Source organism: Spea bombifrons, chromosome 6, assembly GCF_027358695.1.
Source record: "Spea bombifrons isolate aSpeBom1 chromosome 6, aSpeBom1.2.pri, whole genome shotgun sequence".
NCBI classification, from domain to species: Eukaryota; Metazoa; Chordata; class Amphibia; order Anura; family Pelobatidae; genus Spea; species Spea bombifrons.
This window is the reverse complement of record NC_071092.1, coordinates 48,510,238-48,535,387: the sequence shown is the minus strand read 5'-3', so window position 1 is coordinate 48,535,387 and position 25,150 is coordinate 48,510,238. Positions and strand designations below refer to the sequence as shown.

The 25,150-nt window shown below is 43.5% G+C and overlaps 3 protein-coding genes across 7 annotated transcripts in view; 2 read left to right on the top strand and 1 right to left on the bottom strand.

Moving 5' to 3' along the window:
- Positions 1-1,107: 1,107 nt before the first annotated feature.
- On the bottom strand, positions 1,108-5,279 carry TYW3 (tRNA-yW synthesizing protein 3 homolog). Of its 5 annotated transcripts, none has more exons than XM_053469719.1 (6): positions 4,944-5,279; positions 4,068-4,148; positions 3,887-3,985; positions 3,529-3,600; positions 3,074-3,207; positions 1,108-1,439 (listed from the first exon to the last, which is right to left on the bottom strand). In XM_053469719.1, exons 1-6 carry the CDS (start codon positions 5,160-5,162, stop codon positions 1,259-1,261), a joined length of 786 nt encoding a protein of 261 aa, XP_053325694.1. In that variant the 5' UTR covers positions 5,163-5,279; the 3' UTR covers positions 1,108-1,258. The 5 variants fall into 5 exon arrangements, with proteins under 5 accessions (XP_053325694.1, XP_053325696.1, XP_053325695.1 ...); XM_053469721.1 differs by having other exon boundaries at positions 1,108-1,406; XM_053469720.1 differs by having other exon boundaries at positions 4,068-4,142.
- Positions 5,280-5,317: 38 nt separating this feature from the next.
- On the top strand, positions 5,318-10,333 carry CRYZ (crystallin zeta). The gene is made up of 9 exons (XM_053469715.1): positions 5,318-5,436; positions 6,137-6,253; positions 6,773-6,925; positions 7,233-7,396; positions 8,394-8,445; positions 8,811-8,960; positions 9,381-9,482; positions 9,566-9,661; positions 10,102-10,333. The coding sequence occupies exons 2-9, from the start codon at positions 6,143-6,145 to the stop codon at positions 10,261-10,263; spliced, it is 990 nt and encodes a 329-aa protein (XP_053325690.1). The 5' UTR covers positions 5,318-5,436; positions 6,137-6,142; the 3' UTR covers positions 10,264-10,333.
- Positions 10,334-11,633: 1,300 nt separating this feature from the next.
- Positions 11,634-25,150, top strand: part of ERICH3 (glutamate rich 3) — a 28,242-nt gene continuing 14,725 nt past the window's right edge. Inside the window, exons 1-8 of the mRNA XM_053470350.1 lie at positions 11,634-11,810; positions 17,487-17,580; positions 18,025-18,150; positions 20,856-20,927; positions 21,198-21,326; positions 22,829-22,969; positions 23,832-24,035; positions 24,556-24,736. Of these exons, the coding sequence (XP_053326325.1) occupies positions 11,782-11,810; positions 17,487-17,580; positions 18,025-18,150; positions 20,856-20,927; positions 21,198-21,326; positions 22,829-22,969; positions 23,832-24,035; positions 24,556-24,736 (976 nt within the window). The 5' untranslated portion in view covers positions 11,634-11,781. The remainder of the gene's footprint in view (positions 11,811-17,486; positions 17,581-18,024; positions 18,151-20,855; positions 20,928-21,197; positions 21,327-22,828; positions 22,970-23,831; positions 24,036-24,555; positions 24,737-25,150) is intronic.

Here is a 25,150-nt window from a genome sequence, read left to right as displayed (position 1 = left end):
GTTTTAATCAGCTGCCAACAAAATACTCTGCTTCTTGCCAAATCTCAGGTAAATTAATAAACCGAGACATATGTCTGATGCCTCAAGATCAAAAAAAAAATAAAAAAAAACTATTTTACAATGCGCTACATAATAACTTGATTCTGCGAGCAGTAATAATACGTGTAAAATAACCACATATTGTATTTAAAACAGATTTTAAATTGAATGCAAATATAGTTTCAGCCTGACTTGGAATAAAATACTTTTGGCGTATTTTAGATATATTTTTAATCCAGTATCTCCGCAGCCATAACCCATTCAAGATTTATTTCAGAAATCAGTCTAACTGGAATTTAAAATTTTTAGTTCCCGGATATCTGATTTTTTTTTTTAATGAAATAAATTTAGAGATTTAGAAATTATTATTTCTGGTCTGAATAAAATATTTTTTGGGGAGTTTGCAAAAATATTAAACACATGGAAAATATAAAATATATTTATATAAAAAAAAAAAACACTTGAAACCTGCACTAAAAGAGGAATCTAAAATCTGCGCTTAGATTAAAAATTGTTAGCATGAAATATGATTTTTTTTTTTTTAAACACCCAAAAAAGGTTCATTTACAAAATCCTGGAAATTGTCTGTCTGGCTACAAGGACAAAAATGGACTTCAAAAAACACCAAAAAAAAAGGTTTTCTGTTTCTCTTAAACCCGGCACAGGTGGCTCTGATTAGCCCACAGCTGGCAAACACCGGCTTATTCGCCCGCGCTGATCCAAGTAGATCCTGAAAGCCTCAGTCGCCGTGTGGATTTTGAAGGTTGATTTTGGAAAAATCTCTGGGCCACGCAAAAGGAAAACAGAGGCGACATTAAAAATCACCCAAAATTTCCAGAAATCATGCAAATGCTTTGTGTAAAAATATTTATTTTGTTAAGTTTCACTCGGGATTTAAAAACAAGACAGGATTAATAACGCAGAAACCTAAAACCAGGAAAAAATCCTTAAATATCCATGATACCGAGGGCCGCCGCGGCCCAGATTTTTCTTTCAGAGGCTCTCAGTCACATCATCCCTTCCGTACAGCAATAGAATGGCATTACAAAATACCCCCCCCCCCTTTCTTCCCCCAGAATGTTTGTGTGTTTGGACAGAGTATCACAATCTAGCGCCGTGGAAACATAACTATTATTTTTGGTGAGAAATGGTCTGAAATGGTCGTTAATGCACAGATTTGGGAGTAAATCCGGGATTTAATTCTCCAGACATAACTCCTCTAAATCATTAAATAAGAGACCCCCCCTGCATCCTCAGACTCCGCGTCTTCAGACCGGCTGCTTTCTCCTTTATTCCTCCTCCTCCTGCGAGTGTAGACGCCGCTTGGCGCTTCCTCCTCGCAGACCCCATCGCGGGCGCAATCTTTTCTTCGTAAAGCATTCAAAAGAGAGCCGTGAAACCTGCAGAAACACAGCTTTATTATACACCCACCACGGAGCATGATTTACGGCACGAACCCGGCAAAATCCGGTAACGTGTCCGGTAAAGAAGTGATCGAACCCGCCAAGAAGACACAAAACCCAGCAAGTCACTGTTTTTTTAAAGAAAAGCACATTTTCCTCATTAAAATAATATGAAATGGATCAGAAATCCAACGCATACGGGGTTAATGCTGTAAATGACCAATGTAGCTGGAAACGGCTGATTTTTAATGGAATCTCTTCATAGTCGTACAGAGGCCCTTTATCACTCCCATCACTCCTGTGTCCCAATGGCCCTTTATCACTCCCATCACTCCTGTCTTCCAATGGCCCTTTATCACCCCCATCACTCCTGTGTTCCAATGGCCCTTTATCACTCCCATCACTCCTGGGTTCCAATGGCCCTTTATCACTCTCATCACTCCTGTGTTCCAATGGCCCTTTATCACTCCCATCACTCCTGTGTTCCAGTGGCCCCTTATCACTCCCATCACTCCTGTGTTCCAATGGCCCTTTATCACTCCCATCACTCCTGGGTTCCAATGGCCCTTTATCACTCCCATCACTCCTGGGTTCCAATGGCCCTTTATCACTCCCATCACTCCTGGGTTCCAATGGCCCTTTATCACTCCCATCACTCCTGTGTTCCAATGGCCCTTTATCACTCCCATCACTCCTGTGTTCCAATGGCCCTTTATCACTCCCATCACTCCTGTGTTCCAATGGCCCTTTATCACTCCCATCACTCCTGTGTTCCAATGGCCCTTTATCACTCTCATCACTCCTGTGTTCCAATGGCCCTTTATCACTCCCATCACTCCTGTGTTCCAATGGCCCTTTATCACTCCCATCACTCCTGGGTTCCAATGGCCCTTTATCACTCCCATCACTCCTGTGTTCCAATGGCCCTTTATCACTCCCATCACTCTTGTGTTCCAATGGCCCTTTATCACTCCCATCACTCCTGGGTTCCAATGGCCCTTTATCACTCCCATCACTCCTGTGTTCCAATGGCCCTTTATCACTCCCATCACTCCTGTGTTCCAATGGCCCTTTATCACTCTCATCACTCCTGTGTTCCAATGGCCCTTTATCACTCCCATCACTCCTGTGTTCCAATGGCCCTTTATCACTCCCATCACTCCTGTGTTCCAATGGCCCTTTATCACTCCCATCACTCTTGTGTTCCAATGGCCCTTTATCACTCCCATCACTCCTGGGTTCCAATGGCCCTTTATCACTCCCATCACTCCTGTGTTCCAATGGCCCTTTATCACTCTCATCACTCCTGTGTTCCAATGGCCCTTTATCACTCCCATCACTCCTGTGTTCCAATGGCCCTTTATCACTCCCATCACTCCTGTGTTCCAATGGCCCTTTATCACTCCCATCACTCTTGTGTTCCAATGGCCCTTTATCACTCCCATCACTCCTGGGTTCCAATGGCCCTTTATCACTCTCATCACTCCTGTGTTCCAATGGCCCTTTATCACTCTCATCACTCCTGTGTTCCAATGGCCCTTTATCACTCCCATCACTCCTGTGTCAATCTCCTCAGCCAGAGACTCGCTAACTCAGTAAAAGTGTCCACAACAAAATACCAATTCCCTCACCTGGCGATCCTCCGGAAATTCTCTTCCATCTTCTGATTAGCGGTCTGTACGACGTACCCGACGTAGTCACCGCTCACCAAACACTTCCCCTTGTGGCTTAGCGGGACTTCCAGGCAATGGGTGCTTCTCACGGCCTTCAAACAGCAACAGACAGAATGTAAGCTCTTGGACCTCATCAGATTAGCATGGCTACTAAAGTGCCGTCACGGTTACCTAGACTGCAAATTTTAAATGTTTCAGCGATTACACGCTATAATCCCAGCAACAAGAACGTTATTTTTAATGAAATGTAAATAAAAACGAAAAAAACACTACAGTGAGATGAGTGATGTCACTGTGACATCACTGGCATATATAAGATGTATGAGAGATGCCCACATATGGTAAAAATGTAAAAAAATGGACAGTACGCAGGGTTTTAGATAACAAAAAGAAAGAAAATGGAAAAAACGTACCATGATAATTTTTCCTTTCTTGCCAACGGTTATTCCCGAATTCCTGAAGCCGGAATCTATGGCAACGTTATGCTGAAAGGCGGAAAAACACGAGGATTTTACACATTACTTATCAAAAAAAGGTAAAGGCTGAAAAAATTTATGTCGATTAATTCTGTGCTGTCCAGATATTGGGAAAGCCGGGATCTAGAGCACGGGAATCCACGCAGGACCCAATATCTACACAGTTGCTAATTTTATCTATGCATTAATCAAGAGATAATAAAATCAGTTAAAATCTGGATAAATTAACATTTTGCTAAAGTTTTTTTTTTTTTTTTTTTCCAGATAAAGAAAAAAATATTGAAATAAAAATTACCAGGAGCTGCGCGTCCTCCAGCGTACGGCACTGGACGTGAAGGACGAACGGTTCGAACTTGAGCACGGCGTCCCCGGCAGCTTTGTGGAGCGCCGGCAGCTGCGAAAACAGGTCAGGTTTAGGACAGGGACAGGCAGACGACCGCAGCGAGGCCCCGGCAGCCCGGCTAAGAGACACTCACCAGATCGTCGAGAGCGCAGAGCTGATGCGTCACAAACAGCCAGGAACAGTTCTGCTTCTGCACCGCGGAGCCATCCTGGGTCTCAAGGGTTAAAAAAGAGAAGGAGGCGGAAACTTTAAAGCAGATGCCCATTAAACGAGCTACACGACCCCCCCTCGGCTGCACTCACATTTAAAACATGACGCAGAGTTAGTAACATCGCTCCTAGGCCGGCGAGACACACAGATCCTTTACGGAAATGATTTAGCATCGTTACATCATTCATAATTGTAACGGGAACACGTAATTGTCATGTGACACAAAAGCAGGCACTGGAAAAGCCTGAAATGTTTGACTAGACAGTCGACTAGACTGTAAGCTCCTGGGAACAGGAATCTGCTGGCCCTATACACATAAATGTAAAGTGTTGCGTGAAGAATAATAAGATAGTAATTGATAAGGGGGGGTAACTGATGCCAAAAAAGTTGAGGGTTGGGGGAGGTAGGGGCAACTGATCCTAAAGGGGGTGGGTGGAGGTAGGGGGTAACTGATCCTAAAGGGGGTGGGTGGAGGTAGGGGGTAACTGATCCTAAAGGGGGTGGGTGGAGGTAGGGGGTAACTGATCCTAAAGGGGGTGGGTGGAGGTAGGGGGTAACTGATCCTAAAGGGGGTGGGGGGAGGTAGGGGGTAACTGATCCTAAAGGGGGTGGGGGGAGGTAGGGGGTAACTGATCCTAAACGGGGTTGGGGGAGGTAGGGGGTAACTGATCCCAAAGGGGGTGGGGGGAGGTAGGGGGTAACTGATCCCAAAGGGGGTGGGGGGAGGTAGAGGGGGTAACTGATCAGAAGGTATCCTTGCCCCGGGGGTAGCTGATCCAGGGTTCTGGCGATAGCTCACCTCGTCTATCAGGATGATCCTGCCCGAGCACGAGCTGGTGGTGAAGTAACCCTCTCGCAGGTTGATAACTCGCACGGTCTCCGCGATCTCCTGGTCCACGCTGCCTTTCTTGCTGAGATCAGCCTTTCCCAAGGCCTGCGCCTTCCATCGGGAGAACGAGCCCTCCGGGCCACATGGAGCCCCAGGCATCACCAGGGGAGAGGTAGCCCCTATGTCCATAGAAGTGCTTACAACATCCAGCTACCTGCAAAGACTGGGGGCCGCCATCTTGGCTACGGCACCACGAAGCGCCCAAACATCATCATTGACAGGTCAGTGTACGGAGCGGGCGGCCATTTTTAGCACGGGCACTGGGTATGGTAGGGTTGTTTCTACAGGTCTCCCTGCCAATATTCAATATGGCCGTCGCGCGTGTCTCTTTGAGGTCACGTGGTGAGATCGCTCCTTGAACTCGCAGTGACAGCTGACAGAACCGAGACTCGCCGGGACAGCGGTAGGGGCAACCCAGGACTAACTGCCCCCCGTCGGGGGTAACACTGATAACGACACAGCACACACATTGTAATCTGCCCCAGCTAGGGGTAACACCGCTAACAAACTCACTGCGGGGCATTCAGCACATTTGATTTGCCCCTGCTGAGGGGGTACTTCTGATAAATGACTCACTGAGATATACAATATACAGTTTGGTTTGCCCCTGCTGGGGGCAACACTGATAACTGACTCACTGGTGGGGTAGATACAAAACGCAGCGTTATCTGCCCCTGCTGGGGGTAACACCACTCACAAAAGATTTGTAGAATAGTAAAAGTGCTGCAGTTACCATGGCAACCAGTGGACTGCTGCTGCTGCTGCTGAGTGCTGCACTTTTACCACTTTGCGCCAGAATTCCTCTTTATACGCAACTCCTATAACTCACAGGCGGGGTATTTCTCTTTGTATATTTTCTCGAGCTCTGGAAGGCACCTGACGGTTATTTACGTTTCTGAAACGGTATAAATAAGTGCAGTTTCTGGTATTTCAGATTGTGTTTAATTCTTTTACAGCCGTTACACACAAAGCGTTTATTCATCTCTCCAGCCGGGTCATGTGATACATAAACTGACGCGGGATTGGATACTGGTGGCTCTGTTGCAACTTTTTAATGTCATTAGGAGAGTTTTTAGTTGAAAGATTTTTTTTGTTTTTTCCAGATAAAGATGGCGTCAGTGAACAGGTTAATGCGCGCCATCCGCGTGTTTGAGTTCGGAAAGCCCGAGGTCCTTAAGCTGTGCCCAGACGTCCCCGTGCCCAGCCCCGGAGAGACGCAGGTAACAAATATTTAACAAACCTGTTGATTTAATGTTAATGGTTCACAGGACTGTTTGCTCCAGTATTTGGACTCTTGGCAATGATATAACCGGTGTTAAAGGTCCCTTCGGTTACCCCACGACATGCGCGACATTACGAGCCGCGTTATGGAATTTCGATTAATCCTTGTGCCTTTCACACACCAGCTTATAACAAATGCAAATGATGTGGCCAAAAAGCTCTCTTCCCTTCTCCCAACTCTCCCCTTCCTCTCGCTTTCCCTCCTCCCTCTCTCTCCTCTCTCTCTCCTCTCTCTCCCCCCTTCTCTCTCCCCCCCCCTTCTCTCTCTCCCTCTCTCTCTCTCTCTCTCTCTCTCTCTCTCTCTCTCTCCCCTCTCCCTCTCCCCCTTCTCTCTCTCTCTCTCTCCCCCCCTTCTCTCTTCCTAAAAACTAAAACTACTTATGTGAAATTTGCATCATTTCATTTGTGAAAACATCCTTTGAGTCGCTGACGATGCTGTAACTTTCCTGCTATTTAAGGTGTTAATCCGCGTTCACGCTTGTGGGATAAATCCCGTAGAGACGTATATCCGAGCCGGAGCTTACGCTCGAATTCCGTCTTTGCCGTACACGCCGGGATCGGATGTATCAGGAGTAATCGAGCAAGTGGGGAAGAACGTGACATCGTTTAAGGTCAAATACCAACTATCGCTCGTTATTTTTGTTTTAATATAAGTGGCTGATTTAATGTGTTATTTATATGTCATTTATTGTCATTTCATTAATGCAGCATTTTAAACGCGCTCCTAGTTTTGTTGGAAATAATTCTTTGGCAGATCTGCTAAGTAACTTGCTAGAGAGCACCGATTTTTTTTTTCTTTGCTCTAAGTGGAACAGCGGCTTTAATTTGCAGTTAGAGCCACGTTGTAGAGCAATAATTAATAAATAAATAGAGCATTGGTTTCTAGTTTTCCTTTTTTTTTTTTTTTTTAATTATCAGAACGGAGACCGTGTTTTCACCACCGGCACCATCACAGGGGGCTACGCGGAGTATGCGCTCGCTTCGGAGGACACCGTCTACCATCTGCCCGACCAACTGAGCTTCAAGCAGGGGGCCGCCATTTCTGTCCCGTACTTCACTGCGTATCGGGCGCTTTTTCAAAAGTAAATCAAAATATATTTTTTTTTTCCTGTTTATGTTTCGTTCTGTACTTTCTGTCTTATATATATATATTTTACTGGCAACTAAACACCTTATTTGCTCAATTATAAGACTAGTTTTTGGGTTTGTTTTTTTTTTTTTTTACAGAATAAACCAACCTCTGTCTTTTGTTCAGACCTAAGATCCTTGCCGCCAATCCACCAAATCAGCACTATATATATATATATGTGTGTGTGTGTGTATGTGTATATATATATATGTGTGTGTTTGTATGTCTATCTGTATATATATATACACACACACACACACGCTCACTATAGCCCCGGGATTCGTTAAATGCACACTTGCAATTGGCACTGCAAGCCAAAATGTGGACGCACGTGGACACGGGACACGTGACTTACACGGCCCACGCGTGACCCGGCCATGAAGTATATGCTGCATAATGCAGCTCGATCTCCTGCAGTCCTACCCATCAGTCTCGTCGCGAGTCGTGGAGAGATACTGGTTCAAATAGACTGCGTATCCCATGACTCTCAGGCTGCTGACTGATGGGCAGGTGAGTATACCAGACGCTGTATACATTAATATGTATTAAATTACCCCCCACACACATTACTACCCCCGGTCTGACCCCCCCCCACTACTCTACATAAAAGTTTTTCCCTATAGGGTCTTACGTTCAGGCCTTTTCTTTTTTTTTGTTTCAATAAGATCCAAAGTTTGGGGGATCGTTTTATAATCGAGTAAATACGGTAATCTGATCGATGACGCTGTTCTAACGGGTGAAATCTATACGGCGAGGTCATATATAAGGAAGGATTCTATACGCAGTTTAAAGAATATATGGGGGGTTTTGGGTGGTGCTGTCCCTCTAAGTAAATCAGCGCAGTTTCTGGTTACTAACGTAGACTTTATCACTTATTGCCTCGATGTCTTTGCTCATAAATATTCTGTTCCAATCGAATTTTCAGGGTTTGTATTTTTTTTTTGTTTCAGAGCCCATGGAAAACCCGGTGAGGTGGTCCTCGTCCACGGGGCCAGTGGTGGCGTAAGTACTAAATCTAGTTGTAGGTATACATGTGATTGCGGAGTGCTGGCACCTTTTGGCCCTGGCAGCAAGTACAGCCATGTGTCTCCTGCCCCACTCCTTACACACACTCTCACACACACACTCACACACTCACACTCTCACACACACACTCACACACACACTCACACTCTCACACACACACACACACTCACACTCTCTCACACACTCACTCACTCCATCCGGTGCATTCTAGTTACATACATACCTTGTCTTGCAGATTGTGGGGGGGTGAGGGTAGAGACAAATTGGGGGATTCTGCTGAAGGGCATATGATGACTTTAGTGCCCCTTTAACTCCCACTTGCTGTAACTCTCTGGCTCTAGGTAGGGATCGCCGCCTGCCAGATCGCACGCGCGTACGGCTTCCAAGTCTTCGGCACGGCCGGGACCCCCGAGGGGCTGGATCTGGTCCTGAAAAACGGAGCCCACAAAGCGTTCAACCACAGAGAGAAGGATTATATCGATAAAATTCAGGTAATAATCCGCTCGGCCAACGCAGGAGACCCCCAGCCTGTGATCTGGAAATGAATCCTCTTTACTGATAATTCATCGTTTTCAGTAATTTATCTTTTTTATCTTTTACGTCTCTCGAGTCGATCTTAACATTGTCGTCGTTACCATGAAAAGTCCCGGGAACTAAATTACTAAATGTTAGAACTCCGTAAAACCCACTTTACTCCAAATCACTTTATTCTAAGGATTGACTAAATCTAAAGGATTCCACGGATTAATTAACCCCTTCTGCAAAACTTCTTAAAGGGACAGTATAATGCAGGCTCCCCAAATCACATCTCCTGAAGGAAAGACAGCAGGGGGGGCAAATAAATGCATAACTTTTCTGCAATTAACCAATTTTCTTTTTTTTTTAACGCAATCATTTCGTTTCTTAATTAGGAAGCGTCGGGCGGACGGGGAATCGACGTCATATTGGAAATGCTATCTAATGTCAACCTCAGCAACGATTTGAAGCTCCTGGCGGCGGGAGGCCGGGTCATTGTAAGTGCTTTTCTGCCTCGGTGTTAGATTATTACGCGTTTCCCGCGCAGGTACATTATGCAAAATGCCTTCTTTTGTTCCAGATTGTCGGCTGCCGGGGCCCAATCGAGATAAATCCCCGGGACACCATGGCCAAAGAGTCCAGCATCATCGGGGTTTCACTGTTCAGCGCAACGAAGGTAATCAAACTCTGCGCTTTGTTAAACGGGTCAAAATTATTCAATTCTAAGCATAGAGCGATTCCTGCAGAAACCACACACTTGATATTTTTGTATACATTATTTAAACAATATTAACAATTGCATTATATGCATTCTCCAAATAACACTACAGTTTTGTACCTACGGGGCAGTGAAACGGCAGCGCACGAGGGGTAAAAATACAAAATAAACTGCCCCAGTATAGGACATAATGCACAATGACATCTGATTTCAAAGAAGAGGTTTTATATAATAAATAATAATTTATTATTTTTATTATTAATAATATTTTATTATTGAAATTATTTTTATTAATATTATTATTTTATTATTATTATTCTCATTATTTATGATTAATACTTTAAAACCTATTTCATGTCCCCCCTTCTTTTAACGTCTTCATGTATTTCCCATCGTAGGAGGAGAAGGCAGAGAGCTCGGCGGCCCTCTTTGCGGGGATGGAAGCCGGCTGGCTAAGACCTCTGACCGGACCCGAATATCCCTTAGAGAAAGCTGCGCAAGCTCACGTGGACATCATACAGACAGGCGGCGCCACCGGCAAGATGGTTTTTGTGATCTGAGCTGTTAACGCGATGCTGACGTCTGATAATCAACACCTTTATTCATATCCGTGTATAATTAGGTGACTTCTGGAAAATGTAATTTACGTGGATTACTAGTTTTGTCAATTACAGGAGTATTTGGGGTAGCCTGTTTGTTTGTTTGTTTTTTAAATTACATGAAAATCTTGTCTGGGGAAATCTGTAAGAAAGTTTTACTTTACTGAGAGGGTGGTTGATAAGTGGAACAGCCTCCCAGCAGAAGTGGTAGAGGGTAATACAGTGAGGGTATGAAACATGCGCGGGATAGACATACGACTCCTGAATCTAAGACGAGACCAACAACTGATTAAGGTTTGAGTCTTTACAGCAGGAGAAACGGCGATTAGATGGGGGCCAAATGGGGCCGGTGATAGCAGCCCTGACTCATGTCCTCCCCAGTGATAGATAAAAGCACCGGTCGGTGGCTCTGAAAATCAGCTGCGAGGCACGTAGGAAAAGCCCATACGATTATAACACTGCGGCTAAAAAAAATAATATATATTATTATTTTTAAAGCAGAATGCGGGAAATCTCCAACATTCCGGCATGAGATTAAAATAATAATGAGAAAAAAAAATCCCTGCTTGTAACCAGATCTATCACATTTAATTTTTCGCTCCTAAATTGTATATTTCCGGTACATTTAATTTATTTATACATTTTGGAAAAATCGATGGTTTTCTGAGGCTCTTTCGCTCCCCGCCCCCCCGTTTCCTAATCCCCTATTTCATTTATTAGACAGAAATAATATATTCGGTAACGATGGGAACGCCTTCTCTGTTAATACGAGGGACGTCGTATAGCTCTTCAGGGTTTGCCTGTGGCTGGCTGAGCTTCGTAGGAGTTATGGTTCCACAACAGTTAGAAAATGGATAACAGAGTAATCTGAACAAATATAGAATTGAAAATATTTTAAGGGCATCTTTTATCCAAGAAAAAAATATTTCATGGCTTAAGGTGTTGGGAGTGAGTTGTCAGCGAATCAGGAATGGATTAACTCTTGGGAAGCAGATTCCCTGCCATGCTCTAGAATAATTTAAAGCCTCAGGAAGCCGGGGTTTGTTCTAAGAGGTGCTGCAGCAGCTGGGGTCCGCCTTTGCTGGTCTGTCTGCGGACTGCTTGCAGTAGTTGAAGCAGTGCCTGCCTGCCCGGGGTGCTGCACGAGCTGCATTGTTGACTGCGGGTCGGGAAGCTCCAAGGAAACGGCCGCATATCAATGACAGCCGCGCGGTGCTGATTGGGCGGGAACCCGCCGGAGGAAGCAGCCGGGGCTTCTCACAGCTCCATTGGCCACACAAAACCCGTGTCACCTTCTGCAAAGCATCGTCACGTGACTCTCCCTGGCAACCGGCGGTAATACAGGCAGAGGCTCGGGGGCAGGAGTCAGAGATCGCCCGGCCGGCTCCTCTCTACCCCGCTAGCTGCATCCCGGGGCACAATCGAGTTTTTTTTTTGTACCCTGGGCGTCCTTGAGCTCTAAGGAGGCAGACGGCAAAAATGAGCCACCTGAGCCACCCTTACCTCAGGTAAGTCGGCTGCTTGCAGAGACCCAGAGATGAAAGTTTGTTTATTATTATTATATATAAAGCATCATAAATTTCCAATAAATTCACTTACGTTCTCAGCCTTCGAGGGCTTCTCTCTGGTCAGGAGTAACGCTGCTTGACCGCTGGTGAGTTAACTGGTTGCCATCATTTTCAAGGAACAGCATACATTCAAACAGGTGATCCAGAAATCCTGGTCTGTTCGCCACGGTTGTGGCCCAGGGGTTTGACCCATGCATTTTTTATTTTTTGTGGGGGGTTAACTCCTTTATGGCAACCTGATAACACTCCTCTCTGGCACTGCAAGGGTTAAGCAGCGTTCCTTACGTACCCCTTTGTTGAAACACTGAAAGCTTCGTAGAGTTAAAGAAACGCGGCGCTCTGCGGATAATTCTATTATTAATGCATGGATTTCTTTTTCATGCCTTAGAAAAGTTTTTTTATTGCTTACTGCGCTGCGTAATGTTGTCAATAATTAGATTTTATAAATAAAAGACCATGAAGCTGGAGGGTCAGAAGCTTAGATGGAATGCAAGGAAGCTTTACTGAGAGGGGGCGGATAAGTAGAACCGCCTCCCAGCAGAAGTGGTAGAGGGTAATACAGTGAGGGGATTAAACATGCATGGGATAGACATTCAGCTTCTGAATCTAAGACGAGACCAACGACTGATTAAGGTTTGAGTCTTTACAGCAGGAGAAACGGGCGACTAGACGGGGGCCGATCTGCCGACAGGTTCTGGGTTTCTATGAATGTCTGGGTCACAATAGCAGGATCTGTGAAGTCTGGGGTCTGGCTGTCACATTGAAGTCCTAGGATGAGCCTGGTCTCCCAGCTTTATTCTATGTGACGTTATCGTATGGAACCGTTTCTCCTCGCGGGGTTGGCGTGGGGGTCCGCCAACCCCGCGGTCGGTGCTCCCGGAGGTCGGATGTCCTCTAAATATTGATAGACTTCGTAACGCTGTCTGGCGAGATGGTATCAGGTGAAGAGGCGAATTCCATGCACGCTGCCGGTCCCTGCACCTCTCTCACATATATATATATATATACTGTATATATAACCAGCGGTGTCCGGTCGCTTTCAAGTTTCTGATGGCAAAATTAGATCTTTTTGTTAAATTCAGACCAAAATCCCAGGGTCTCAGGGTGAACGGGCAGATTCTCAGGGTTTTTACCCCCGGGCTCGGGGTGAACGGGCAGATTCTGGGGTCAAACAGTCTGGAACCGACTCTATCGTACTCTCCTCTGATTTAATGAGTATTGGCTCCTTTCTCCCTGCTATATCACAACTGGAATCCCTGCTTGAATACAGGTGACTTCATTCAGAATATCTTTACCTCCTGACAAGTCACGGTTTCCTAGCCGGCCGTTATTAGACCCATTTGGCTGCGGCCGTTAGGGAGTCGCTGGACTAGGATCTGTGTGATGGGCTCTTAAAGGGTTAATATTCGTGGATCTCAGATATGAACATAAATCAGCAGACAGTCTGATATCGTTACCCTTTACGGGGTGCGTTATAATTATCACATGTAATAAAGCTGTTATTACTTCTAGAAAGTCACGCTGATAATCCAAGAAGTTGCGATGCCTCGTGTCGCACGAAATGTTCCTCTTTTCAGCATTAAAGCTCCTTGCTTTACGGCACCTCTTCCTCCCCTGGATTCATGGTGACGTCGTATTTTTACGGCTTTGGCAATGGATAAACATAAAAGCCGGATTAACGAGGATCACTATGACTTGCACCAAATACAAACAAATCTTTCCCCTGTACATGTACACGCGAGTGCCGTGTGCATGAATGTGTATGCGTGTGCATGAATGTGTATGTGTATGAATGAATGCGTGAATGCACACAGACACACCCCACTGGGGATTTTCTGGGAATTTGTTTCCTCGTACCTCAGACTCTCCAAAGATCTTTTAAATCCTCACAAACTCTTCTGACACTCAGAACCCCTAACGCCAAGTGACGACTCGGCAGCTTCGTGTTCTTGTTTTTCCTCCTCACCCCTTTTTTTAAGCTTTGGAATATGTCTCAGAAAAGTGAAGGCTCACGTTTATTTACTGGGTTAAATAAATGACTGCTTCCACCAGTACAGTAGACCTTCTGGTGTGGTTCACTCTGTGGTTGCTAACTCAATACCTCCCAAGTGTCCCAGTTTTCGTGGGACAGTCCCCATTTTCGGTTAGTGTCTGTTGGGTTTCATGGACCGGATAAGGAGATCTTCTAACCTCTCCTGGCCAAATCATTGAGCTTTAAAATGGATGGAGGATCTTTACTGCGGTTCCCACATGGCCTCCGCGAGGTGCTCGGGTAGGATAAGCAGGTCCCCGCATCTCCAAGCCCCCCGCCACGAGCCGCGTCCCCGAGTGGGGTATTTAGAGGAAGAATAGTGGGTTTTATTTACAGTTTCATTTATAAAGCCGTTCTGGGCTGTGTCTATAGACATGCAAAGACCAGAACCCAAACCCCATTAAAACCGGTAGACTGGTGGGGTTCAGATACTGCCAGGAACCCCTACCCAAGTCCATTCAACTGCAAGAAAACAGAAGAGGAAGGGGTTAATGCAGGCCCTTTAATGGGTTAAAAAGAAAACCTTGAATAAGGTCGAACAAAGTGGTCCTGGCACCTTAAGGCCAGTGGCTGCCACATGATGTACCTGCGGACGACGGCCAGATACGAGAGGCAGATGCAGCCAATCAGCATCCGCCCAGGATGCCCGATGGCCAGTCTGGTCCCGCCTTTGGAATATTGTATCACTGCGCAGCCAATGGGAGAAGGAGGACAGAAAGGCTGGAACTCGTCACCCGCCATGGACCTCATGATCCGGAGGGAACCCAGCAAACATTCTGAGTGCCTAGAAAAGAGGGGGAGGAAAGAGGGACTGGCCCTTCTAAATAGGGGCACTTTGGGGTTATAGACGGCATGAGACGCCCGTGCATTAATCTGTATGCCCGTCTCTGCAATTCCCACTAAGTGGAACGAGATGGAGAGAAAAGAAGAAAAGTGACCCGAAAAGAGACACCTGAGAACACGATTTACACCGTAACACAATGCGGTGCCGGTGATTTAACTCACCGAGTGCCGGGGGGAAATGAACGACTCATTGTCGTTTTATCTTTTTTATTGATTGGTGAAATCGCAACATTCAGAAAAAAATAAACCGCCTCCAACGAGGAATTCTGCGCTGCTTTTCCAAAAATAACCCCTTTTGTGGCGGAAACGTAAAACTCGAGTTGAATGATGTTTTTAAACTGGGACGTGATGTGTTAATAATAATAATAATAATAATAATAATAATAATATGAATCAAATGTAATTCAACAAAAATAATGGATATATGACAACATTTAAATGGACTCTCCAGACCTGGGGAAAATGCATATGGGGGGGATTCTGCGGACCCCCGTGACTTTACCACGCAGCTGTCATATGCATTAAGGTATACGATGGCTGGACTGTCTCTGGATTTTCCTTCAAATTACTATAAATTAAAGAAAACAAAAGTATAAGAAAACCAATAAAACAGCCGGGGGAAATATCACCGCAGGTTACACATAGAAACCGATCGGCCCCATTCGGCCCCCATCTTTCTCCTGTTGTAAAGACTCAAACCTTAATCAGTCGTTGTTCTCGTCTTAGATTCAGGAGCCGTATGTCTATCCCATGCATGTTTATTGCCCTCTACCACTTCTGCTGGGAGGCTGTTGCACTTATCTACCACCCTCTCAGTAAAGTAAAATTTACATCAGGCTACTCATATCCAGAACACCTTCTGAAATGGCATCCCCTCGCCTCTCTTTGGATAATAACCCGTGAGTTTCGACGTACTGGATCATGTGACGTGTTTTGCTACCCCCCCCCAAGTCTTCATTTAGATCAGGTAGAATACCATTTATTTTACATTTATATAGCGCCAGCAGATTCCGTGGCGCTGTTACAATGGGGGACGGTGAAGATACTTAACAGACAATTTAAAGCGGACAATAGCGTTAGGACATCCTGGTACAGAAAGGGATAGAGGGTCCTGATCCTAGGAGCTTACAATCGATCCGTTTATAGTGTATGTTTCCGTTATGGCAAACTCTCGGTCTCAGGTCCAGTTTTACCCGATGCGGTAATTATAATGCTGAGTGATGAAAGAGTTAAGCGGCTTTGGAATTATTTCTCGGTGTTAATCACTTCGTATCCGTTGTTAAACGTCTCGGGTTTGTTTGTTGTATAAAAGGAGCGACTGCAGCAAACAGAACGAATGCGGTTACTGAGCAGCCGGCCGACGCGCAAACACCGCAAATCACACAAAAAGAGCCACAAATATTTATGGATTTCTCAAAACCCGGAAACTCGATTCCGCAGAACCACAGCTTCCGTTCCGTCGGGGAGGAAGACGAAGGAGCTGAAGGGCTGGAGAATTATTTCTATTTTATTTATTTATTTTTAATATGTATTTTTTTGTTACCAACGTGAAGATATCATTTGGAACCACAAAAAAATAAAAGTATTATTTTTAAGGGACTAAAATCCTTACAAAGTTATCTAGAATAGGCAGAATGCGGGGTATAAACCCCAAAATTTAAAAAATTAAATCCAGCTGCAGAGTGTTTTACATGGAAATCCTCTGCAGCGAGTTAGGAGGATCACAGAAGAAGGCAGGTTATTTATTTATTTTTTACCTGGTAGGGTAGGGGCAGAATCTTGGGGAATATATGTAAAGCGACCTGGAAAAAAACCCGAAAATAATAAAATACAAAAAGAGGTTTCTTTTAAATGGTCTCACTTGATGGGCCAATTGCTGTCCTCCTCGGACGATGTCCCTTTGGAGAGAGATAAAACTTGTATTTCATGCATGATTTAGTTAATATTCCGCCAAGGCAGGGCTGGCAGGATTCAGATTGGTGGGAAGCCCAGCCAAGTAGCCCAATAATAAAGCTTTTCCGACAGATAATGTTCCCTATACCGACCTATCCAAAACATTCGCCCCTAGAAAGATCACAGAAAGGATCCGGTCGTCACAGAAATCCCAGAATCTTTCTCACTGCACATGTAACATGCAACAAAACCATCAGGTGGGGGCCAAAATAATTAAATTGTAATAATTGCCCCCCATACCAGCCCTCTGCTGCTCCCCCGTCCCCCTCTACAGCCTTCGGGATATAGAAGGTTTCTGTGTGAAAGGCTAATTCCACGCAGACGGGTGGAGATCCGGATCTTTCCCGAGTTAGTAATTTATGTGACGATTTTCTTCGATTTGTTTAGAATTTGGCTATAAACAGAAACAATTGTATAGATTTTTTGTAACTTTCATTTCCAATTAAGCTTGAAAGAAAAATTCTTTGCGTGGGGCGGTAACGGAACGGTAACGGAAGAGAGTTAGATAAAGATGGAGACCGTAGTAGAAGGTGATACCTTTTATTGGTCCAACTTGACATGAGATTTCCATTAGATTTCCATTTGAAGAAGAGACCTCTGAGGTCTCGACAGCTTTTGTGATGCTGCATCTTTTTCTGTTTTGGTCCAATAAAAGTGTAAAGACGGTTGGCCCGTGTCACCCTGTGAATTATCTGCCCTTTGATACATTTATATATTTATGTATGTATATATATATATATATATATACATTATTTATATTAAGTATATATTTGTTTTGTCTTTTCCAGCCCCCTGTCTACATACAACAGCCTCACCGACAAACACCTGACTGGATATTTCAACAACACGCGAATAAAAAGACATCTGCAAAGAGCTGGCCTGGTACGACTGTCAAGAGGGCGGTAGATAAGTGGCACAGCCTCCCAGCAGATGTGGTAGAGGCTCATACAGTGAGGGAATTTAAACATGGATGGGACAGGAATACGGCTCCTGAATCTAAGACGAGATCGACGTCCGGTTTATCTAACTTTGATCACCATTTCCTTAAATTCAGGCCCCTTGGTCCCTACTCTTTCTTTAACATCTTTCAGGATCTCCATTTGTACCGAATTCAGCATTAATTTAACTAAATGCCGACCCCTAGAATGAGACAATAATTTGGTAGTTTTATCTTTTATTTTGTTATGAAAGTTCACAACCGTGAGCACTTTACCGATTCACACAAACCTATCGTTTAATGGTAGACAATAAAGGGTTAATGTAACGTAATAAATGTATAATCCCGTCTGATGCGGCGTTTTAGTGTGTTTATTTTTTTTAATGCAGATTACGAGAAGCGGAAGGATTTTAACTGAGAAGGAATACAGGATAAACGCCATGCGGCGAGACCATCAGAGGTACATCCGCGAGTGCCTCGCCCAGGCCATATTCCACAAAGTCCTGGATATGGAGGTAAAACGTCTTCAATATCTGTCAAATTTCCCCAAATACAATATTTCAAAGTAAATCTGTGACGGAATGCTGGTTACAGATTACAGTCAGCAACATATATGTATTAGAAACTCCATGGGAGCAGCGATATTAACCCCTGCATGACACAGGACATACTATTACGTCAGAGGGAGTAATAGTACTTCCGATTGTTTTTGCACCGGCGGGGATGTTTCCCTGCCCATACACGGGAGTTCAGGGTCTCATTTGAGAGATCACGAGGTCTATAAATACATCAAAGAGATCAACAGGAAAAAAAAAATATATATTAAAAATGTTAAATTAAAATACAAAAAATAAAATAAAAATGGAAAAATAGTTGTTCAAACACCTCATGCCCCTCCCACTACAAATATAACTTAAAGAAAACTTTTTTTTTAAAATTATCCCAATCCAAAGGTCAAAAATAATAATGAAATAATGCGTTTTGCTTCCTTATAACCTAATTTGTAGAAGAAAATTTTTTTTCCAAGATGTTTGTTTTTTCTCAAATATTTTTTTGTTTTGTATGTCTAATTCATATTAAGTGAAAGACTATACAAAATGGGGTATAAACGTGGAAAAGGGGAATAATGGGTGAACAAAGGTACGCTAACAATTCTCTCGGCAGATTTCTATTTTATACTCTGATGATGTCATTTGCACACGAGCGGCGTGGACACCGGCATCATACGTTGAAAATTAAAGTGAAGCCATCATTTTCCCAAATTGTACACGTTGCAGTTCTAGAATAAACCCATGCAATTGAGTTCCCTCGCTGTATTACCCTCTACCACTTCTGCTGGGAGGCTGTTCCACTTATCCACCACCCTCTCAGTAAAGTAAAACTTCCTTTCATTCTATCTCAGTCTCTGATCCTCTAGTGTTCGATTCCGGTCTCTTGTTGTAACTTTTCTCCTCCTTTGGAATAAATTCCCTCCCGTCCTTTATTAAAACTCTTTAGAACTTTCTCTAGAATATATCCTCTGGTGATGGGGGGGGGTCTCCAAACTGCCCCCAGTTCTCTAGGTGAGGTCTGAATAGAGATCTGCAAAGGGGCAGAACCTCCTCCCTGTTCGTGCCACTAATGCCCCTCGCTATATAACCAGCACCCTGCCTGCTTTGTTGCTTTGTCTGCTTACCTTAAAATAGTTGCACTTAAGGGGGGTTCTAGTGAACATTTCTGGCGATTCTTTTTATTAAATTTGCATTGATTTGTTTGGGCAGGGTGATTGGTTATCATATTCTGCTCTAATAATTTAGTAGATAAGTGGAACAGCCTCTCGGCAGAGGTGGTAGAGGGTAATACAGTGAGGGTATTAAACATGCATGGGATAGACATACGGCTCCTGAATCTAAGAAGAGACCAACGACTGATTAAGGTTTGAGTCTTTACAGCAGGAGAAACGGGCGACTACATGGGGGCCGGATTCTGGCTCATAATGGGGGGTTTATTAACGGCTTCATTTTTTTAATTGCTAAACTTTGTGGGGAAACGTCTGATATTTAATTTACATTTTAATTCCCACCCATTGGAAGGAACTGCGAACATCTCAATAAAGTCTTATAAGGAATGGAGATACTCGATACTGATCTATAGAGGCTGCAGGGTCGGGTGATACGTTTGCTCTCTGGAATCGGATCGTCTCCGTGGTTTATGAGCGCACTTCATGCTTACGTAACCAATTCTCAGTAATTCTCCAGCGCCTGGTAACACCGGTGACGCAACGTGACGGGCGGATAAATACACAGCGGGGCAAACGATACTGCTGCTGCTGACATCTAATCCGCTGCAGTGACATCGAAAGACTCAAACCTTAATCAGTCGCTGGTCTCGTCTTAGATTCAGGAGCCGTATGTCTATCCCATGCATGTTTAATACCCTCACTGTATTACCCTCTACCACTTCTGCTGGAAGGCTGTTCCGTTTATCTACCACCCTCTCAGTAAATGAAAACGTCCTTACGCTACACTAAACACTTCACTCTTGAGCAGAGGAGGGCTGGCACATTCTGGCCTGGAGGAAGGTAAAGCAAGGTGGCCCCATCAGCCCCTCGCCCCACACGCATGCTAATATACACACTCACACATACACGCTCACTCTAACGTACATACACGCTCACTCTAACGTACATACACTCACACATACATACATACTGTCTCCCTCCCTCTGACCCTCTCGCTTTCTTACGAAGTGATCTTTAAGAATTGTCTCTTCCCTGACACCGTACTTGTGAGTTTGGAGAGTTAGTAAGTAATAGTTATTCTTATTCAAAGCGGCTACATAAGTGAAAGCAAATACCATATATATTTTTTTTGCTGCAATGGAAACTACCGGCCTGATTTTTTTTTTTTTTCACATGATTTTTTTTTTTTTTTAAATAAGACTAAATGGAATTTTTATTTTTGCTGTTTTTATGTTCTTTATGAACTTGTATAATTTAAAATAATTAAATAATTTGTTTAACGTAAATATTGCCTGCATGCTACATTTTATTGTGGGAACATAAATACATTCTAATAATAATACTACTAATAATAAATTTGTTGTTATTATTATTATTATTTTTTTTTTTTTCCTTCCCCATGGTAACTACTATACTAATGAAAAATCTTCATGCAAAACACTCGTGTTACCAAATATTCTTTGACACTATTTTACCAGAACTGATCTTTTTTTTTTTCAGCGTCACCACCAGATCGAAATAAGACGGAAACTGGAAAGTTTTGCAAAAAAAGAACAGGTTCGAAGAAATAAGGTAAAAAAAAACGGAAAAAAGCCAGTGCTAAATTTTACCCAATCCCCCAATAAATGAATGCTTCTGATAAATATTCCAGTTTTAGAACTTTGGAATATGATTTTTTGGTGTATATATATATATTGTGTCTTTTAAATATAAGACTTGAATTTTATATCACACATATCTCCTTCAGTAAATATTCGAATAGACAATATTAGGTAATGTGCAATTTTTTAATAAAATAATATATTTTTTTTTAAATTGCATAACATTTTATATATATTCCAGGCGGATCACGCGAAGAGACCTGAAGAAGACGCTCTTCCCGTATTCCCTCCTCGGCCACCAGCTGGACCAAAAAGCAGCCTGAACCGTCACGCGGCGACACAAGCGGAGGGTTCAGATACATCAGAATCAGTTAGTATACAGATAGTCAGCAATAGATGGAAAACCCCAAACTTCACTGAGTAGGTGGTGGATAAGTGGAACAGCCTTCCAGCAAAAGTGGTGAAAGAGGGTTATCCAGAGCGGGCATTTAAGCCTTCATGGGACAGGCATAAGGCAGCAGGTAGTAAACCTGGAAGATGAGATCGACAAAAATGTTGCAAAAAAAATAAATTATCCTCTTCATATAAGTGGATTTTGTAAAAAAAAAAAAAAAAAAAAATTGTTAGTACCGTATTTGCTCGATTATAAGACGACCCTGATTATAAGACGACCCCCCAAAATCTAAATATTAATTTAGGAAAAAAACAAAAAGCCTGAATATAAGACGACCCTATAGGAAAAAAAGTTTTACTAGTAAATATTAATTCATGTAAACAATATTTTCATATTTAATAAAAGCTATGATTGAGAAAAATATATATTTTTTTATTTCCTTTTATTTGCCAACCTGCCCCCCCCAGTTATGCACATCTGCCCCCAGGGTTGCCACTCTGCCCCCAGAAATGCCTTATACCCCCTATTTGCCACTCTGCCCCATGATATGCCTTTTAATCCCCTATATGCCAGAGTGGCATATAGGGGGTTAAAAGGCATATCATGGGGCAGAGTGGCATATAGGGGGTTAAAAGGCATTTCTGGAGATATATATATAACTGCTAACAGCAATCACACCCCTATCAAGCCAAGGCAGCCAGTACATGCTGGAACCTAGGATGATAGGAGTGTGAGTACAGCCTCCCTATGCCATGCTACCACCACCACCCTTACACATCCATACTAACACACACTCATTCACAAACATTTAAATACTCATTCATTCCATTAATCACATATACACACACACGCTCAAACCCCCCAGCCCCCCACCCCCTTACCTGAACTGCTGATCTCTCACTCAAGACTTCTGCAGGGGCCCGCTGTGCGTGCAACTTCTCTGGCCCCGCCCCCAGAGGAAGGAGGGGGGAGGCAGAGTTTTGTGACACGCTGCTAGCTTCTTGTTCTCCTGCTGCTCGCGACCAAAGCCCGGTAAGTAGCATGGCCCCACCGGACATTTTGAGGTCTGATTAGTAGACGACCTCGATTATAAGACGAGGGGTATTTTTCAGAGCATTTGCTCTGAAAAAAACCTCGTATTATAATCGAGCAAATACGGTAATCCTTTTTTGTAAAACCATCATTATAAAAATAATTTTAAGTTAAAAACTCGGAAAACAGACCTGCAAAAAATGTTAATTTATGGTCCTCTGTTGCCCCCTAGTGTCCAAAAGAGAAACCACCTCTGGTCTCTAATAGCTGCTGGTCTCTTTTACAAACACTTTTTTCAGTATTCATCACTAGACGGGGGCCGAATGGGGCCGATCTATTGGCGGGTTCTGGGTTTCTGTTTTTATCTTCTATATTTAAGCTTTGAAAGGTTTCTGCCCGAAAATCATAAAAATAATATTCCGTTTACTTTTGTAAAAAATCTGAAGGCGTCCTCGCCGCGGCCAAACACAGCTCCAGGGAACATGCAGCGCCCCGTACGCCTGCAGCCGCTGAAAGGAAGCCCCCCAAAGACGTCTTCAGGATCGAGGCAAAAAACGGAAGATACAAACTTTCATTTCTCCAGAGAGGTCAGGAAAATGTAACACAAATTTAATTGATCGTCACGGGAACAAGAATTTTATCAATTACTTGTAGTAAATATAAAACGAAAGCCTATAAATAGGAAATAAGCCCCCCCCCGGCTTATAAATGTGTGAAATGCGGATATTACTGTAGTTACTCTGTTACATTATTGTTGTCATGGTTTTTATGGCACTTTTCCCACTGGAATTACAATGAGGGGGATACAAAATGAACTAACATTAAAAATGACCAAATCAACAATACCGTCAACAAATATATACTCCAGTTCAAAAGTTTGGGGTCACTTAGAAATGTCCTTGTTTTTGAAAGAAAAGCACATTTCATCCATTAAAATAACATGAAATTGATCAGAAATCCAGCCCAGACGGGGTTAATGCTGTAAATGACTATTGTAGCTGGAAACGGCTGATTTTCAACAGAATCTCTTCATAGGCGTACAGAGGCCTCTTATCACTCCCATCACTCCTGGGTTCCAATGGCCCTTTATCACTCCCATCACTCCTGTGTCCCAATGGCCCTTTATCACTCCCATCACTCCTGTGTTCCAATGGCCCTTTATCACTCCCATCACTCCTGTGTTCCAATGGCACGTTGTGTTCGCCGATACAAGTTTAAGTTTAAAAGGCTAATTGTTGGTTAGAAAACCCTTTTGTAATTATGTTACAGCCAGAAATTTAATTGTTTTGCATAAAAACAGCTCCGTGACCCCAAACTTTTAAACAGTAATGTGTATATATGTATATAATCAGTAATTTATGTAGTTTGCTTTTCTGCTATATTAAGTGAAAAATTCACAATTGTGATGAGGAATAATATCTTTAATATATATGTTTTAATGTTTTTTAGGTGGACCGAGATATAATGAAGCTGATGAGCACGTGGGATCACTCCGTGGGGATATCTCCCTATCGACTTCCTATTATTAATAACTATGTGGTCCCAGCTCCGCCGCCCCCGAAAAAGCGTCCCAAACAGGCAATGAGCCAATCTTTGCGAGGAAGGCGTTTCCGGCCCGCCACGGCTCCTAACGGACAGGAGGAATCTCCCAAGGTGATCTTCACAGTACTTAAAGGGAACGCTCACAACAAGTTTTCTGTTTTTCCTGGCATCAGATTAAAAAAAAAAAAGTTTTCCCCAAAAAAATGTTTTTTTACCCCAGTTGTAGTTTTTGCCCCATAATATACTGTTTCAGGCAGCTGCAGATCAACCTTTTAGACCCCAACCTACTAGACAAAACCCCCCGACTCCTTATCATACTGCCTGTGGGGAACAATAGAATGGCTTGGTCCTAATAACCAGTCAGACTCTCTGACTAATGAAAGTCTATGGAGTAGCATCGTCATAAAGCATCAGCTCAGTGTGGGGTTTGAGCCGGAAAGTCACCCAAAATATCACATGACTGACAGCAACGGTGGCTCCAGATCTGCAGATAAAGGGGGTTTATTGGAGCAAAATGAGATAAAATGAGTTTACATATAAAGCAATAATCAATTCATAATAATCAGCAATTTTCTATCAATCCTTTTAATTTTTACATTTTAATTGTGCTTTATTTTTTATTTTTTTGTAGGATTCAGGGAAATTCCACAAAAACTCCTTACACAGTAATGCATCGATCACAATGGTTTACCTCGGGAAAAAAGTCCATTTATCTCATGAGGATAACGACTACAGAGACGAAATTAAAATCTTCCAGCAGCACTGCGGGGGAGAAAACCTCTGTGTGTTTAGAGGAAGACTTCTAGAAGGAGGTGAGGCTGGAGCTATGAAATAATATTGTTTTTTTATGCATTTGTAGCAAACAAGATTAATTGTTATCAAATTTCTTTTTATCAAACGCATAAAGACTGGATCGGCCAAATTGTTCCCTGTCCTCAAACTCTGTGTTCTTACTAAAAGTCTTGGGGTCAAAACTTGGCTTTCCCCTGAATGGGTTAAAGCAGGGGCGTCCAACATGCGGCCCGCGGGCCAAATGCGGCCCGCGAGACCTCGAGGTGCGGCCCGCGTAAAATCGGCAGCCAGGGCAACCGATCTTATGCGAGCCGCACCTCAAGCCCTGCTACTTACTTGTGGGAGGGACTTCTGGACTGCACACAGAGGAAGTGGAGTTCACGTGACATCCTACTTCCTCTGTGCTTTAGCAGAGAAGGCAGAGGGAGGCCGCG